General features: G+C 38.6%; 1 protein-coding gene across 4 annotated transcripts in view; it reads right to left on the bottom strand.

Annotated features, from left to right (window-relative positions):
- The window catches only part of ATP8A1 (ATPase phospholipid transporting 8A1), a 251,337-nt gene that overhangs the window by 71,286 nt on the left and 160,378 nt on the right, over positions 1 to 19,673 (bottom strand). For all 4 annotated transcript variants that reach the window (XM_030801459.1, XM_003258635.2, XM_003258634.2 and 1 more), the window contains one exon: positions 6,465 to 6,637. In XM_030801459.1, the coding sequence (XP_030657319.1) occupies positions 6,465 to 6,637 (173 nt within the window). The remainder of the gene's footprint in view (positions 1 to 6,464; positions 6,638 to 19,673) is intronic.

Below are 19,673 nucleotides of genomic sequence, written 5' to 3'. Positions count from 1 at the left end.
TCCATCAGTATTGCAGGAAAGTTCTGTTTTAACTACCTCCTTCCATGTTCATTCATGAGCTACAGACACTTTAGTACGGCCCCAGGGAGAAATTTAAGCAGCAGCGGTTTTTGTACTTACAGTCTTATTGGAACATGGCCACACCCATTCATTCACATATCATCTAGAGCTGCTTTCATGCTACAACTGCAGAGTTGAGTAGCTGTAAGAGAGAAAGCTGTATGGCCTGCAAAGCCTACAGATACTTACTATCTGTCCCTGTACAGAAAATATATGCCCCACCTTGCTCAAAACACCAAGCCCTTCTTTAACTTGTCCTAAGTCAAAATGGCTCAGATGGGTTTACTGAAAAGGAAGTAATCACTGGAAACCATCATGGGTTCAGGGAGAACCAGTTACACAAAGCTAACTCTGCTTCCCTTTCCCACACAATGAGGTCAGTAGGCTGACAGGTCAGAGAAATGCCATAGGTTCCACACATCATGTCCTTAGCAAATCAGAACTGTCAGAGAACTGTAAGAAATCTATTAGGCAGATTTGTATTTGACTCAAGAATAGAGGAGAGTGCTGATGTACTGATGACTGATTTTGTAAAGCTTTGGGGAGGCCTTCAGTAGAAAGCTACAGAGCACTGCATTTAAAATTTGCGGAACAGAAAAGAGTCATCAAGAATTTGGATGTGGTTGTAGAAGGTATATATGTTTATTCAAAGTTAGTATGAAAGAAAACAGAAAAATAGTAAAATGAAGAAGAGGGATGGTGATGGAAATCAAGGTAGCAGTTACCTTTGGGAGGCTCCTCAACTAAAGGGAGCATGAGGGGCTCCTTGGGGGCTGGTCCTGCTTGGGCGCTTGTCACAGGAGTGTGTGCACTTTGCGAAAATCCCAAGCGGGTGCATTTATACTTCATGTACTTTCCATTACAGGTTACCTAGCTCATTAGAATTATGTAATCTGCAGTTCTGCTTGTGTGTATGTGTGTGTGTGTGTGTGTGTGTGTGTGTGTGTGTGTACTTGTGATGGTGGCAATGGTGATGGTGGTTTACTTAAAAGGAGTCACACCTAAAACTGTGAAATGTTGAATTACAGTAGGCTTCTGTAGCATTTAGATTTCTTATATATTTTTAGACATTTTATTGTCAAATATAGACTTCCCTGGTGGTGGTCATCATAATTGGCTAATAGGCTGTAATACAGTTATTGCAGTTCCTTTAACACTACTCAGTCAAGGTGGAATAGCAAAGGAGATGGGCAGGGCTGAGCAGATGATTATTATGTTAAAGCAAACTATTGGCATTTTATGAAGTTATAAAGCGTATTCAGTGTGTCCTCTTTTAGCTGCACACGTATGAAAGAAATATTCTCAACATTTATTCATATTTTCTTGGAAGCAAATATAGGGTTGACATTCATTAACAGTTTGTAAGTCTTTTCAAAGCCAAACATCTGCTTGGCATCCAATGGTGTTCACAAATTTTTTTCCTTAAAGGAATGTCTGTTGAGCATTTATTAGCTTCATTTGTGCTTTATGACTACTTTTTAAGTAGAACATATATTTAGAGAAATTCTTAAAGCTAAAGACAATCTCTAAAGATTTAAGAAGTAGATGTGCCTTTATTTAATGCACTCATGCTATGACAGCAAATATTCAGTTTCCCTTTAGACTTCTTGCAGGACCCCTTGATAGGAGTAAGGTTAAAGGTTTTGCCTGGAATGCCACTCCCAAATGACAACACTCACTGAAGTCAAGTGGTTTTTTATACACTACAGGGAAAATGGCCTAAAAGGGGGTTAAACTTTGATTAGAGATGTTGCAAGTAGGAAAAAATGCTTACTTCAATTTAACTTTTGCTTTTCAGAAGACATGAGTACATAAATTATGTAGAAGAACGATGATTACTAGACAGTCTAAAAGCTGGAGGCTCTAAGACAATTTTCAACCAACTGTCACAGAACATAAGTTTCAAAATATGTTTAAACTAAACTGACAACTACAGAAAAATGTAAAATTATTTGAAAGGCTGGGTTATGTGAACTGATGAGGACCTCAGAAACCACACGCTATTTAACACACAGTAATACTTCACTGCAACATTCCCACTCTCTTCTGGAGGGAATATTAAAAGAGGTAGAACAGATGCTTCCCCAAATTAAGCTGATCCCAGCAGTAGAAAGACTATTCCCAGCAGAGTGGCCAACAGAGGGAAGGTTCATCCAAAACCTAAAAGGGCTATGAGAGGTCCTCTGGCCCAGCAGCTTTCCAACCAGGACAAGATAACCCAGGAAGGGGGCATGTGTGTATGTGTGTATTTCCCACCCTACTATGACGAAGCTGGTCCAGTTTTACTTGCTTTCTATATCTGGCTTCCCTGGAAGATAGGAATCACTGATATTCCAATCTCTTCATTTTACAGGTCACAAAACCAAGGCCAGAGAGATTCCATCAGATATCCAAACTGCCAAATCAGTAGAGCTAGAACAAGCATTCTGTGAATCTCAGATAAAATGCTTTTATACCAATTATACAGACTGTAGGACCAGAGGGCATAAAGCACTGGTCCCTGAGACTAGGAATTACTTACTTAGTACAGTTACTCCCTGGGATACTGCTTGATTTCAGCTGTATCCATAAATCTCCATGAGTCTTAGAACAAGCTTTTTTCCCTACGTCTACCTCTCCAAGGAGTTTCAGTGAGTCTGTAAAACCCCAGAAGGGCTTCATGCAATTTTACATGTTTGTGTGCATGTGTACTTCTTCTGGAGGGAATGGTCTATAACTTTCATTTATTTTCCAAAAGTATCTGTGATCACACCAAATCATGAGAATCAGTGGACTTGAGTGAGGGAGTAGAGGGGAAGAAGAGCCATAAAGGAGCAGTTTATGTTTATAACTGGGAAAATGAATCAGAAACTATCTATAAATCAGATGCATTCAAGTTATGTAGGTAAATACTCACAATGTTAAAAACAAAAGCTGCACAGTACCTATGAAAGAACACTAGTTGGCCAGGTGCGGTGGCTCATGTCTGTAATCCCAGCACTTTGGGAAGCTGAGTGTGTGGACTGCCTGAACTCAGGAGTTTGAGATCAACCTGGGCAACGTGGCAAAAGCCAGGCTCTACTAGAAATACAAAAAATTAGCTGGACATGGTGGTACACGCCTGTAATCCTAGCTACTCGGGAGGCTGAGGCATGAGAATCGCTTGAACCTAGGAGGTGGGGGTTGCAGTGAGCTGAGATCACGCCACTGCACTCTCCACCCTGGGTGACAGAGACTCTGTCTCCAAAAACAAACAACGACAACAAAAAAAAACAAACAAACAAAAAAAAGAAAAGAAAATACAGTGCTGTTAGACTGATAAGAACAGATTTCATTCTACATCTTGGGTTTTATATACTTAAGAAAAATATTTGAGGCATAACATTCAACCTATACTTTGGAAACCAAAACCACCAGGACTCCAGAGCCCTGAATAAATTTGGGGTGGGGGGATTAGTTCTGTCTCTGAAAATTTCCTACAGAAAACAGTGGTAAGAGAGAGACATAATGTCTGCTGCCTGGGAACAACTGTTTTTTTCAATTCAGCTAAAGACTCTGGAGGGACAACAGTCATCTTTATAACTGTGTCAATGAGGCAAACACTAAAAACTGCCTCATTCTGCCCTGTATGCTGATAGTATCCGGGAAGAAAGCGGCTGATACAATCCTGATGATGGAACGAATACGGAGACTCATTATCTGTTATAGGAAGGCTTTCCCCTCTACTTCCACTCTACCTAGGGCTAAAGAGAAGACTGCAGAGGAAGATCAGATTCTGAATTATCTGCATGTGTGTGGAATGACAAGCAGTAGATTGAAAAATAGTTTAAATTTGAGAGAAAAGCCCATAAAGCCAGTATGAACATAAACGAATTTGGGAAATAGTACTGAACTGTATTTTGAAATAATAATCAGTATTTATCTGGAGCGTCTATCTTCTAATGGAGTAAAATAGAGAATTTCCTGAGGCCGGGAGATTGTAATTATCTGAGAAACGAGGAGTGACACTTGGGTTTAATTGGAAAGAATGATACACAGAATGGCCCACCTATTCCTATCCAGGGATAGAAGCATTATCATGGAAATTATACTTTGAGGTCAATAAGCAAAATGACAAGAAGATGGTCTGTGCCAATAGTTTAAATGCCAAGAGGCACCAGGCCAAGAAGGTGCACAGACATAAATCCGGCAGTGGCACTGATGTAATTATGGGCTTAGACCAATTCTCAAACATGCTGGAAGCTGAACCACAGTCCTTATGGGAAAAGAGAGAGTATGAAGGTAATTAGAAGAAAAAAGCTGAGGAAAGATATGTGACTTAAGAAAAAAAAAAAAAACCTTAAAACTGGAAATAAAACTCAGTGTCTGCATAGCGACCTCATGGTCTTGAAACATGCATAAAACAGAACCGAGGGAGGAAGGGCCACACACATCTTTATAAGCTCGGTTTCAGAGCTGAGCCGCACGTGCATGGCAGGGTGTGATTCCCTCCCAGGGGCCTGGGGCCTGGAGAAGCCCTGAGGTCCATGTGACTTGTGAGCATCCAGAACAAGGATTTCGGGAGGGAATTTCACAAGCACAGAACATATTTTTTCTCCCTTGACTCTGCTTTCTAGTTTTTCTCTCCCTCTGCTATTGTTTAATTTTGTGGTTCAACTTTTTGAAGAATGGTGGGAGGTACTGTGTTAAGCAATGCTTTAAGAATGAGGCTCAGCTGCAATTACTGCAATATGAAAATTGGCCTCCCACATCTTTCAAACCAAACTGTGACTTGACTTGAAAGATACATGAAGGAGAGCAGGTATCAAGTGTTACTCATCTTTTATGTGTCACACTGTGCCCAGCACACAGAAAGTAGGCACATAACAGATGACTCTAGGGAACTGGCCATTTTATCTAAATACTTCTGTATTCTGTTTCATGTTGTTTCCAACTAGGAGCCAGCAATCATAACACTTGTGCTTTTGAGCAATCTTTTGTTGATTCTTATGATTCCATTAGTGAAAGTGATTAAGTGACCAAATCTGGCACATTATTCTGACGAAAAGTGTCAAAATGGAACATTAGTCACAGTCAAGATATTTGCAAGGAGTCCAGCAAAATCACTGTAAAAGTAAATTTTAAAAAGCATGAGAATACCACAGTAAAAATGAGTCACAACAATTTCCAATCTCTTTATGATTAAGCAAAGAGCCCGATGACTAATATTAAACATCTGTACAATATATTGTCCAAGAACTTTATAGTAATATTATTTGTTAATACATACCACAGAAAAGAAAAAGAAATTATATGACTAAAATAATTAGGCTCCTGGGAAAGATAAGCAACTGTTAAGTCTCTGAATATGGTATAATTTTATAGGCTAAAATGATGCTTATAAAGGATATTGAGAATAGTTTAAATTATATTTCAGAAAGTATATCTCAACTGAAACTTAGGAAATATATATAAGGTATAGCTTATAATTCATAAATAATATCATATACAAAATATTTAAGTGAATAAACCCAGACAAAAAAGGTATAAAAAGCATAACTTTATTAGTAAATGTCTTTTTAAAGAAAACGATAAAAGCACATAGAATAGTTTTAAAGATAATACCAAAAGCACAGATTCTGAGAAATCTTTCAGAATCTCTGCTAACATTTGATGTCCCAGGAAGAGAAGGCAATTTGAGAAATTGCTACCCAGGATCTAGACTGATCAACTCCTAAGATTCAATAGTGAATGACAAAGGGGAAATCCTTAGTTTTCATGGTGATCAGAAAAGAGGAGACTGGGCATATTTATCATATTCATGAACCTACTTTAGGTCTTAGGAAGACAGAGTTTAAACAATTTATACGTAAATATGGGGAAGATTCCTTGACAAGAAACTCAGGAAGGACTGGAGCTATGTCGTTTACAAAAATGCATTTCTATGAATTAGGCCTTGATGACTCAAGAGATTTTAATTTAGGATATAGGCAATTTTATAAATTAGAGGGCAAAGGAATGTATAGTCAATAAATGCCTCTCAGAAAAATGCCCAGCTATTTGGAAAATGATTCAGTTTGCATCTTTCAACATGCTATTCCCCCAAAATATGTCTTAGCAGCTGGATCAAAGGTTTAAATGTAGAAAACACGACCTTTAAAGAAACGACCCAGGTGAAAATGCAGGTAGATAATGAATTTTAAACAAAGATAATGGCAAGAAACCTGTCGATTCAAATGAGGAACAATACTTGTTAATGATTGTTAGGACTCACTTTTTAAAACTAACAAATTCCATCCCAGTTTCTGAACCTCGAGTCTTGAGTGAACACATTAGTAAGTAACCTAAATTTGTAAACTCTGGATTACTTTCATTGATGTTTATAAATCAAGAACTTAGATCAAGTCACTCTTTACTAAAATCTGACAATGATAAGGAGAACTTACCGACAGCAAATGACAGCTTTGCATGACAAAGCTAAGTCCAGGAAATACTGTCGTACTCCAAACGTTAAGGCATATTTGAGGGTTTTCCCATCAATTATAAGAGCAAAATCATTCTCTTTCCGGAGAGCATCACCAAGGGTAGTACAGTGACGACTGAGAGTTTCCCTTGTTCCCTGGAATATTAAACAAGCAAAAATGCCATCAACATTTACCCCCATTTGTTCTACTACGATGCCTTAAGGATATTTGGCAACTACATTTAGTTATTTTTAGTGCTTTTTATGTTTCAAATTGCTTTCACATACTTCCAGTCATTTGATTCTCACTAGCCCTTCAGGAGCCCAGACAATTGTTATCAGAAAAAGTTAGTTACTTGATTGAAGTCACACATCTGTTCCTAGCAGGGTTGGGACTAGACTATAAGTCACCCGTTCCTCAGGTGATTCTGTAGTCTTTGCTCATTATTCTAACCACGATTGTTTGAAATGCTTGTTCCCTGGTGCCGTAAAGAAATAGCACTTGAACATAAATTCATTTAGTAAGGCCATTTTTACTTTTTGCAGAAAGGGTACACTCGCCAGCAGTTTTGCCGTGAGAGTACACTGAACAAAGGAGACAGGGTCGTTTATAACCTGACACGTTCACCCTACTGCTGTGTCCGGTTTCCATTGGCTGGAATGCGACCTTACATTCTGTATTTGTCCCGATTGGCTAGCAACTTAGAACCTTTTAAAAGAGGCAAAGGTAAAGGAGAACAAAGGAAGGAGAAAGTAACTTGTGGAATGCTGAGAAAGGTAAAAACACTTTTAAATAAGGAAGAGGAACAGGCTATGACCTAATGCTTGCTTGGACCAGTATAAGCATGCCAGGGCAAATATTTAGGCTAAATTGTGGGAGCTAGGAACATAATGTACATTGATTTATTATGGCTAGCATATACTTAAGAATGTTAGCGCAGGTCTTTGAATAAATTTTGCTTTTAAGAGAAATTACTATTTATTCCTAATTAGACGGGGAGGAAAGTCTTTGAAGAGGAACCTCTACTTTACACGGCCATGCAATCGCAATACTGCAAACATATTTTCAGTAAATTATTTTGTTAAAAAATTGTGTTAATTTATGAGCTAGTCAAAGTTGCTTCTCCATGAATCAAGGGAAAAAGTTGGGGAATATATGCATCACGTAACTATGTTTTGGTCAACAGACTGATTATCCCATGGTGGTCCCATAAGATTGTGAGACCATATTTTTACTGTGCCTTTTCTATGTTTAGATATACAAATACCACTGTGTTACAACTGCCTACAGTATTCAGTACAATAACAGGCAGTACGGGCTTGTAGCCTAGGAGCAATAGGCTATCTCATGTAGCCTGAGTCTGGAATAGGCTATGCCATCTAGGTTTGTGCAAGTACCCTCTGTGATGTTCACACAATGACAAAATTACCTAATGTCATGTTTCTCAGAATGTATCATTTCATTAAGCAAACTGTAATTTAAAATAATTTACAGGCATTCTTTCAAAAATCCTCAGTGCTATTGACTGTAACTCCTAGTAACTAAGAGGAAGAAATGCACAATCTGTAAACTCTTGCCACTTTTATGAACTGGCTTTTGTAATTTTAATCATGATTTCATGATGTTGTATTTAGTTGGGGATGGTGACCTGTGACTTGGTAATCTTGATGGATCAAATAAAAGAACCCCTTCTATCAATGAAGAGTTCACTTTCAGGGACAATAAAAGCCTTTAGTGTCAAGACAGCTTTGTTCACCTCAACTATTTGTCTCCCTTTGTCAAGAACTGCTTTTCCAGCTCTTCAAAGGGATAAAGTTTCAGTATATTTAGTTTTTCTCCCCACATCCTATAAATTCTTCCTATAACCTAATGGGGCCAATTTCCTATTTCACGAGAGCCCTACCATGGTGAAGAAACACAACACTGGCCTGGCACAAGGAAATATAATGAGTAATTCCCCTCCTATCAGATTTCTGTTCCGAGTGCTAAGCCTACAGTGATTTATAAAATAAATACAAATATACATATTTATATAATAAAATATACCTACAATAAAAATACAGTACACTTATATAACAATTTTTATTATGTTCATGGGATTTACAATTATTGTTCCAATTTAAGCATGTCATTTTATATATATATATATATATATATATATAGTCATTGTATAGTTATTTCACAGAGAAGCAAAGGCATAGGTAATTAGAATTTTATGTTGGGGATTTTTGAAGGTGTTTTTACATTTGTATGCAAATGTGGTTCACACTATGTTCTGGAATATCAGAATCCTTTTACCAAAATAATAGAAGCAAGTTGAACTATAAAGAAAGACTGCCCAACTTGCCTAATGCTGAAGCTTCACTTAACAGTTGCCCCCATTACACACAGTGACACAAAGGACCACCATATAGCAGCATTCTTTGCAAAATTTTCTGTTCACACTTTACATCAGGGGTGGGGGGAGAGTAGCTGTTTTAATTTACAAGCCTCACCCTCCTGTTTCCTGCTGGAAATTTTTGGCCCAAGAGGACTTAAAGAAGTGAAAAATGTTGGTAATAATTCCACAAGCAAAATTTACTAATGACAATCTGTAATAGATTTTCCCTGGATTATTTTAACAGTAAATTCATATAGATTAAATGAACAAATAAGTCAATGAACTGATAAAAAATATTTAGCACATACTACACACTAGGCACAGTTCTGAGGGCTACACATAGAGATGCAACATTTAAGTTAACACTTGCTACCACCCTGAGCAGGAGGCACTACTGTTAACTCCATTCTGCAGAGGAGAGTGTTTCAGTTCCTTGCTTAGAAATATGTGGCTATTAAGTAGTGACATCAAAGTGAGAATTAAATTTCTGCAGTATCCTTTTTCTATACAATCCAGCAAAAAAACAACAAACCAAACTTCAGACAGTAAGTGCCTCTACCAGGCACAGCAAGTTAGAAATGGAATGCCAACACCAGTCCCTCTGTTGCTTCCCTTGAGCCCTCATCATCTGTCTCTCATCTTGTCTTTACCGCCAACAGAGACTTCTCTTTCTAAAACAAATTTAAAACACAAATCTCGTCTCTTCTTGCTTTAAAAATTTTCTAGGACTTTCTAAAGCTGACACAATAAAGTCCAAACTCCTTAAAATGGCATGTAAGGCTTCCTACATTCTGAGCCTAACTTTCCTTCCCAGTGCCCTTCACAATCTTGGTTCCTTTTGTTTCCCTCTTCCTGGAATGTCCTCCTCTCCAGAGGATCGTCCGCTGCCTTCAAAAACCAAGCTTACCCTGTAAGCCCTCCCAGGTTCAGTCCAAGCTACCAAGGGTAACTCATTCTACTGCAGCAAAACCCTGAGTTTCTTGACAGGAAAGACCGCGTTAAACCTGTTTCCCAGCAACAAAGGCAGTGTCTGCAATTACAGATGCTCAGGAAATACATATTTATTGAATGAGAGCATTGATAAATGCTGATTTCATCCCGTTGGCAATGCTCCATTTCCCCCTTTATTATCACTTCTGATTAGAGAAAGAGTGAGAGAGAGAGACACACAGAGAGAGGTCTTCTCTTTGCTCCCTAATTTTCTAGGGAACAAATAATCCATTACTTTAACAGACTTTCAAACAAAGGCATTGCTCACTAAAATGCCTCTGTATTTTCTTTTAAGCTATTGCCCAAGTGATTTCTGAGCTGAAAACCTGAAATGAAACCTGAGACGGACCTCAGGAGGACTTTGAATTTCTTGAAAGCTCAGCTGCAAAATAAGACTGAAAGTCAAGTAAACCCCAGAACCGTGAAACGCCCTCATGAACCAACGTGGGGTATGCAGTCCCATGGTCCCCACTCTGCCTCCTTTCTAAGGCATTCTCTAACACCTTAAAATTTATTGAAAATTCTCTAAATTCGTGACATCAGTACCCCTAGGTTTTGTTGGTGACTATCACAGATCTCTGGCAAATCAGAAGGTGTCAAGAGATGTGATAGAAACAACATTTCAGAAGGTGAGTCAAAAACTTCTCACAGTGAATTCACTCGTCAGCCCACCTAGGGTGCAAGGTAACAACAACAACAAAAGCTGCAAACATTTTCTCATTTTAGTTTATAGTTTTCTTTTGTAAGCTCCGTTGTTAGCTGTGTGCTGCCAGTTATATTTTATCCTTATTTACTGCCGGGAGTATTTTCAAATTCTTTTATTTATGAAACTTTATTGCTTCTCCCCTAAGTCCAGGAGCCATACTTTATGGCTGCATTGCATTGAAGCTTATCTCCTGTAGCTAAGGATAAATTTATTACTATATTAGCTGTTGTTTTGTTTTTTTGGCTACTGAAGGGGGAAATTTTTAAATATTGAAACTTAGTGACTTGTAAAAGTGAAAATATAGCAATGAGAAGCTAAATCAGAAAAAGGATCAAAGACCACAGGCTCAATGAAATAAAAGATCTCTATTTCCTTGTTCCGCATATTTTCACTTGTGGGCTGAAAGTCCACGAGCATCAGAGACATTGCAAGGTAAAGGCAATTTGGGGAGATGGACAGGTAAGAGGAAAGGCTGAGGTTCAAACACTCAGCCAGGCGAGGGAGGGAGCCACAGTGGAAAGTGAGATTCTCGTGCCCCTTCCCTGACCTGCACCCTGTGTGGTCATTCTGGACAACCATTCTGCTCTGCTCTTCCCATACCCACAGCACCACACAGACAGAGCCCAGTGCTCACTGGAAGCCCTTAGCCTGAACCTCCTACCATGCTTTCTTGCCTTGCAAATTCACCATTTAGGCCACATCCAACACAACCTCTGGGTTCTGTTTCGTTAACACAGAAAAAAGCCACCTCACTGCGAGGGCAGGATCTACTACAGCTCCGCCTTAGTGGCTGCTCATCACCGCTGGTCTAGTCTTTCATCCATGCCTAGTGGATTCCATGTTTCCCAGAGGCTACTCCAGACCTTTTCTTCTCTCCTCAAGAGTCCAAATTTGGCCCCTGTCACTTCGGCAAACATCGGCCTGTTTTGCTGAGAACATTTATACATTTATAGCAGAAAGAATTCCCTTAACTTTCCTTCCTTAACCTCAAAACTTCCCTTTACCTAATCCCCTCTAGTTCTTGAGCTGGGGTAGCAGCTGCCTTCTCACCTTTGTTTCTTTCACTTCTCTTTGCATCTTCATTCTCCCCATTGGCACTGTTTCCTTTTTCTTTAAGCCTACCTAAAAGGTCACAATTTTCTTATTCTAAAAATAACGAACAAATAAACCAAGACACATTCCCTTGACCCTACTTTCCCTGAGTCCTCCAGGTGACATCAATACCTCTATCTTTTGGATCCTCATTTACATTTATACTGTAAATACTTCATTTACAGTATACTTACACAAGGTAGCATGATGTCGAGTAGCTTATCTATTTATGTCTATATTCCCTTTGGAACAGAGGTCTTTGATGAAAAGGTAATAAGAGAATAACCAAATTATTAATGATTGGAGAATACCTTATAGGAAGTTAAAGTGGTTTTCTTGTGTGACCATTTTAAGGATTGTTTTCTGCTGCCTGTAAAACTCCTGTATACTCTTAAATACTGATTTAGAATAAAGAAAATGCTAATGTGCTTATCTCATAGAGAAAATGAAAAAGAGATAGTTATGATCTAGCATCTACTTCGGCCTCAAATATTTTAAATTGTCTAATGAACGTAATACAATATATATTTAGATCAGCTACTTAGTCATCAACCTTGGTTGTAAAACAGTGGGCCAAGGAGAAATATTTATTTGGTTTATAAGAAACATGCTTGGGAAATAAAAATAAAGTAACATGCTTGGCAGATAATGAGGCCAAGTAGAATTCCTCACATTGAATCATTAAGATATAACCTGCCCAAACAGGTAATATGTTCATATAATAAACTCCAATAAAATAATGTAACAGCAATCTTTGAGAAATCAGAGACTAGCAGCTTTATGGCAATCTTTTTCATTAATATTGAGGAAACCCTTGATAAAAAAAACAGGCCTATATCATAAACGTGCAGCCATAAAAAAGTGAGATGTGAGGGTGCCCTAGACAATGAAATCTGACACAGTTTCATAGTGAAATAAATTAAAAGCCCTGATTTGTTTGGAAAGTATCATAGCATGCAAGCTGTCATTTTCATTTTGGCAAAACTCTGCTTGGAACAAGCTAACGAACCCACAGGCCAGATGTGCAAAGAACATGTGAGGCCACCTAAGGACTGTGTTTTTGATGGCCCCTAAAGTAATGCTGCAGAAAGCACCTGCATAAAAATGGTCCTTTTCAGCTTTCTAGCCGAGGTTTACAGGAAAGACAGTATTACTTAGGAACAAATCCAAGGAACACCCTAGTAGAGAATGTGGAAACATCCCTAAGGAAAGGAAAAGCAAAGCCTCTAGCTTTTGACTCCATGACCGGTTAGCCAGGGGTTCACAGAGCAGAGACGAGGTGAAGATTATGGGTAAATAGTCCGACATGAAGCAGCTAATGGTAGTGGCTTCCAGATCTTGCTCTGAGGCTGCAATTACTTATTTGTGGCTTCAGTAAATAACATGTGCTCTCTCATATATGTCCCAGAGGGTGTCTATCAGCAAGGCTAACCCCAAACAAAAAAGTAAAAGGAAAAAGCCTGTCTATACTTATTTAAAGTATACTTTGGCATTTAGGTCCAAACACAAACAAGTATCCAGCATCTTATGTTACAAGGAGGATTCTATTCCCAGAAAGGAAAAAAAAAATCAAAATTCTGCATTATACTTTGAGTTTCAGATACATCATTTAATAATGTATTTCTATTATGGAATGAGGGTCTGTATCCTGCCAAAATTCATATGTTGAAATCCTAACTCCTGTTTTGATGGCATTAAGAGGTAGGGTCTTTGGGAAGTGATTAGGTCACGAGGGTGGAGACCTCACGAATGGGATTAGGGTCCTTAAAGTATTTCTGGAGAGCTCCCTTCTTCTTCCATCCCACAAAGACACAAGAAGACACCATCTATGAACCAGGAAGAAGGCTCTCAAGAGACACCAAATCTGCTGCCACCTTGATCTTGAATTCCTTGGTCTCCAGAAATGTGGGAAACATACTTGGTGTTTAAGCCCCACAGTCTATGGTACTTTCGTTAGCCTGAATGAACTAAGACAATTTTGTTATTCTTGGATTTGCTATTTTTCTTCATGAGTTCACCACCAGTTAAGCAAATGAGCATATGATCGGAACTAACAACAAATCACTTTTGGAAGATATACAACTTTCACCTTTGTCAGAATGAACATAAGTTCAGGAAGCCTGTGCTTCCCTCTACAGTATCAGCAACACAAGTTTCTGTTTTCACTTCCCTTCCTTAGAAAGGAAAACACGCAACAGAATGTTATTAAAATACCTTCAGAAATCTTGCTGAACAAAGATGGTGACTCTACTGAAACGAGGTAACTGGAGGCAGAGCCACTGTGACACAACTCTTTATAGCTGGTCAGCAGACACACACAAATTACCAGAGTGTAGAGAAAGCAGTGGTCTGCCTGTATCATACAAACGTGCAGCCATAAAAAAGTGAGATGTGAGAAAGTCCAGGCTGGCCCGTGAGAGTGCATACAATGGTTCTGGACACTGATAACATTTGAAAATAATATGTCACATTGTAAAGAACTAAGTTTCAGAAGTCGAAATATACCCTATGGCTCAGAACTCCAGGTTTTCGTCAACTTCAGGTGGATGTACAGTATGGTAAAGATAAGCTAATCAAACATTTTTCACCTTCTTGGAAAAGGGAAAATTAAATGTTATTTTGAAAAAAATTCCCTAATGAATGATAAAAGTTAAACAAGAAATAAGAAATAGTTTCAACCACTTACTTAAGACAGCAAGAACTCCAAAACCCTTTTGGATCTTGGGCAGCTACGTGGGCTTAGAGTTCTAGAAAGGATTATATCACACATATCAAAAAGTATTATGGGTAAATTCATTTCATGGCCTCTCATAAACTCTTCGCCAGAGGTATGTATGTATTTCAATGTACCTCCTCATGATTTAATGTAATTTTTTTGGTTTGACTGACTCTAGAAGGCCAACTGTGTGGTATCAGAAAGGTTTCCTCTGAATCCTTGCTCTGCCACGTACTGGCTGTCTTTCCTCAGGCAGGTGACTTAACTTCTCTGAATCACATTTTTCTCATTCATAAGATTGGGTTACTATCTATTTTGTAGAGTGATTATAGTGATAAGATGTGCTAACTCCTTTATTTGTGAATAAAGTGCCCTGTCCAGTGCCTGGCATGAAGTCACATCCAGGAAGGGCTAGTTCTGCCCTTCCTCTGGTATCAGGTCTAACAAAGGTACTAACACGAAATGTGCCAGGCACGGTGGCTCCCACCTGTAATCCCAATACTTTGGGAGGCCGAGGAGGGCAGATCACTTGAGGTCAGGAGTTTGAGACCAGCCTGGCCAACATGGTGAAACTCCTTCTCTACTAAAACAAAAAAAATTAGCCGGGTGTGGTGGCACATGTCTGTAATCCCAGCTACTCAGGAGGCTGAGGCAGGAGAATTTTTTGAACCCAGGAGGCAGAGGTCGCAGTGAGCTGAGATTGCGCCACAAAAAAAAAAAAAAAAAAAAAAAAAAGGTCAGGCTTGGTGGCTCATGTCTGTAATCCCAGCACTTTGGGAGGCCGAGGTGGGTGGATCACCTGAGGTCAGGAGTTTGACACCAGCCTGGCCAACATGGTGAAACTCTGTCTCTACTAAAAATAAAAAATTAACCGGCTGTGACATGACAGGTGCCTGTAATCCCAGCTACTTGGGAGGCTAAGGCAGGAGAATCGTTTGAACCTGGGAGGTGAAGGTTGCAGTGAGTCGAGATCACGCCACTGCACTCCAGCCTGGGTGACAGAGTGAGACTTCATCTCACGTTACTGGGATAATTTTAAGTTTTCTTATGAAATCCCTCAATGGCAATTTTATTTCAATTTACCTTTTGACTGCCAACATTCAATACTATCAGCTACTTCTGGAAACCTGTCTTCTCAATCTAGGAAAGACGGCATTATCTAGTCTCATGTGACATATAGCTCTTTGTACATGGTAGGAGGACAAATATTTATATAACTAACCACTGATTTTATCTCTTAATTTCTGTCTCCAACCTGATATAATTCTTAACTGAAAATAATTGGAAAGTTATAAATTGATGTGGCATTTCTCTTTTATTATCTATATAGTTCTGCATAGGTGATCACATCAATGTATGTATTTGGTTTAAAATAATTAATTATAAAGACGACACCTAGGGTTTGTTTTGCTGACATGTCCTTCAGACACAACACCATTGAGTTCATTCTTAGGTTTTGTTTTTAAAGCAGAGAACTAAACGTTTATTGGGAGTAAAAAACAAAACCACCACCAGCACCTTACTTTAGTTTGCTAAGGCTCTACCTTTTAAAATCTACTATAAATTAATTTAAAATGTCAAATAAGAGGATATATATAAGAATCTTAAACTAACACATATTTTATTAGCTGTTTTGGTGGTTTGTGGCCCCACCTCATCATCATTTAAGACATGAGGTATTTACAAATTTATGGTCCAATAATGTTTCATTCTGTCTCTACTCTTACACTCTCCACATGTTCACACTTTAAAATTATGAATTAACGGAACATTCTAGGAACATTCTTAATAATACATTATGACCATATCAAGTATGGACAATGTTAGCATGTTCTTAAAGAGTGAGTTATGGCTCCCATAACAACACATGGATAAACCATTGGGTATTACTTGCTTTTCTACAATGTGTTATTGATTCAGTGGAACACTGGGCATTCCATATACTCCTACGCAACACAGATATCAATACTCCTCCAGCTACTGCAGGCGGTAGTAAAAGAACATATGCCTGAGAGTAGGGAGAAACTACATTTATGTACAACTGGCCCATTTAGTATTCATCCCAGTCAGGATCACTAGCTCTCTTTGACATGGTTCCCTTCCAACCTCCTGACACATTACAAAATTAAAATTTATTTTAAAGAATTGTATTTATTAGTTTTTTTAATGTAGTTTTTGATCAAAAAGCTTTGGTGTTTCCAAACTCCTAGCCTGTACTAGAACATAATGTTGAAAAACATATGTGTATAGAATCAAACCAATATAAAGTAATTTTTCCAAAATGGGTAAGGCAGACAGAAGGTGAAGTCATTAAAAACACATGGTCAAAGAGGTCCTCCAAACAGCTTAGTGGAAGGTGGCCAAACGAACGTATTTAATCAATGTATATTGCTAAAGATAATGGGGAGAGGAAAAGAGAAAAAAATTCCATGCTTTGCTGATACACAAATATAGGTTTCCCAGGACGGGGGTAGATATGGAATACTGTAATCGAGGAAGTGGTCCAATCTCCCAGAAGGGTCATGCCATCTGAAAAAGGTCAAGGGTCACAAAATGGAGGCAGGTACAAAGAGGAAGTTGTAGTGCTGGGTAAATTGCTCTTGGCCCCTCAACAGAGGTTTGAGATTTGGGATTATGATAGGTTCCATCAGGGAAATAACTGCTTGCGAGGCATCTAGTCTCACTTAGGGTACAATGCAGACAGAGGCAGCAAAGTGCTGAATCTGTGTCCAGTCTGTGTTTCAGTACGGGGGTGGGGACATGTAGCAAAGACAGACAAATCCAGGGAAAGGAAGGAAGAGTGGGATAAAGGATATAATTATATAATTTAAAGAGTTTTCTGGATAAAGGCTTTTACCAAAGCCCCCATGGTAATTATTTTAAACCACCACTGAAAGCCTCCTAAACACTTATTTTGACTTTGGTATTAAATATTCTCCAGTGGCAGCAGTGAATGCAGAAGGAAGCATGCTGGGAGGAACTGGGTAGGCAGACATCCAGTCTCTCTCATTGCCTTCAATTCAGCCAGGAAGAGGCTGCTCAGAATATACAACTGGCTTTCTCAAAATAAGCAAATTACCAAAATCTCCTTAAGCTGATAAGCAACTTCAGCAAAGTCTCAGGATACAAAATCAATGTACAAAAATCACAAGCATTCTTGTACACCAATCACAGACAAACAGAGAGCCAAATCATGAGTGAACTCCCATTCACAATTGCTTCAAAGAGAATAAAATACCTAGGAATCCAACTTACAAGGGATGTGAAGGACCTCTTCAAGAACTACAAACCACTGCTCAATGAAATAAAAGAGGATACAAACAAATGGAAGAACATTCCATGCTCATGGTTTGGAAGAATCAATATCGTGAAAATGGCCATACTGCCCAAGGTAATTAATAGATTCAATGCCATCCCCATCAAGTTACCAATGACTTTCTTCACAGAATTGGAAAAAACTACTTTAAAGTTCATATGGAACCAAAAAAGAGCCCGCATCGCCAAGTCAATCCTAAGCCAAAAGAATAAAGTTGGAGGCATCATGCTACCTGACTTCAAACTATACTACAAGGCTACAGGAACCAAAACAGCATGGTACTGGTACCAAAACAGAGACATAGATCAATGGAACAGAACAGAGCCCTCAGAAATAATGCTGCATATCTACAACTATCTGATCTTTGACAAACCTGACAAAAACAAACAATGGGATAAGGATTCCCTATTTAATAAATGGTGCTGGGAAAACTGGCTAGCCATATGTAGAAAGCTGAAACTGGATCCCTTCCTTACACCTTATACAAAAATTAATTCAAGATGGATTAAAGACTTACATGTTAGACCTATAACCATAAAAACCCTAGAAGAAAACCTAGGCAATACCATTCAGGACATAGGCATGGGCAAGGACTTCATGTCTAAAACACCAAAAGCAATGGCAACAAAAGCCAAAATTGACGAATTGGATCTAATTAAACTAAAGAGCTTCTGCACAGCAAAAGAAACTACCATCAGAGTGAACAGGCAACCTACAAAATGGGAGAAAATTTTCACAACCTACTCATCTGACAAAGGGCTAATATCCAGAATCTACAATGAACTCAAACAAATTTACAAGAAAAAAACAAACAACCCCATCAAAAAGTAGGCAAAGGACATGAACAGACACTTCTCAAAAGAAGACATTTATGCGGCCAAAAAACACATGAAAAAATGCTCATCATCACTGGCCATCAGAGAAATGCAAATCGAAACCACAATGAGATACCATCTCACACCAGTTAGAATGGCCATCATTAAAAAGTCAGGAAACAACAGGTGCTGGAGAGGATGTGGAGAAATAGGAACACTTTTACATTTTGGTGGGACTGTAAACTAGTTCAACCATTGTGGAAGTCAGTGTGGCGATTCCTCAGGGATCTAGAACTAGAAATACCATTTGACCCAGCCATCCCATTACTGGGTATATACCCAAAGGACTATAAATCATGCTGTTATAAAGATACATGCACACGTATGTTTATTGCGGCACTATTCACAATAGCAAAGACTTGGAACCAACCCAAATGTCCAACAATGATAGACTGGATTAAGAAAATGTGGCACATACACACTATGGAATACTATGCAGCCATAAAAAATGATGAGTTCATGTCCTTTGTAGGGACATGGATGAAACTGGAAACCATCAGTCTCAGTAAACTATCGCAAGCACAAAAAACCAAACACCGCGTGTTCTCACTCATAGGTGGGAATTGAACAATGAGAACACATGGACACAGGAAGGGGAACATCACACTCCGGGGACTGTTGTGGGGTGGGGGGAGGGGGGAGGGACAGCATTAGGAGATATACCTAATGCTAAATGACGAGTTAATGGGTACAGCACACCAACATGGCACATGGATACATATGTAACAAACCTGCACACTGTGCACATGTACCCTAAAACTTAAAGTATAATAGAAAAAAAAAAAGCAAATTACAAATCAACAGTTTGGAGAAGGTAACAACTAAGGCCTGTGAGAAATTGTTACCCAGAACCACAGAGAAAGCTAATGTTGGGCCCATTTTCTAAATAATTTAAATTAATTAATGTAAGAAAACAGAAGAATCATGATCTGCCATATTTTCTCAGTGCAAATCCCAAAGGCACACAATTTCCATTATTTTATACAGATATATATACACACACACATATACACACATATATATACCCACACACACACATATATGCACATATATACACATACACATATATGCACATATATCCCCCCCCCACATATATATACATACATATATATACAC

This window comes from Nomascus leucogenys, chromosome 20, assembly GCF_006542625.1.
Source record: "Nomascus leucogenys isolate Asia chromosome 20, Asia_NLE_v1, whole genome shotgun sequence".
NCBI classification, from domain to species: domain Eukaryota; kingdom Metazoa; phylum Chordata; class Mammalia; order Primates; family Hylobatidae; genus Nomascus; species Nomascus leucogenys.
This window is presented reverse-complemented; position numbering and strand designations above follow the sequence as displayed.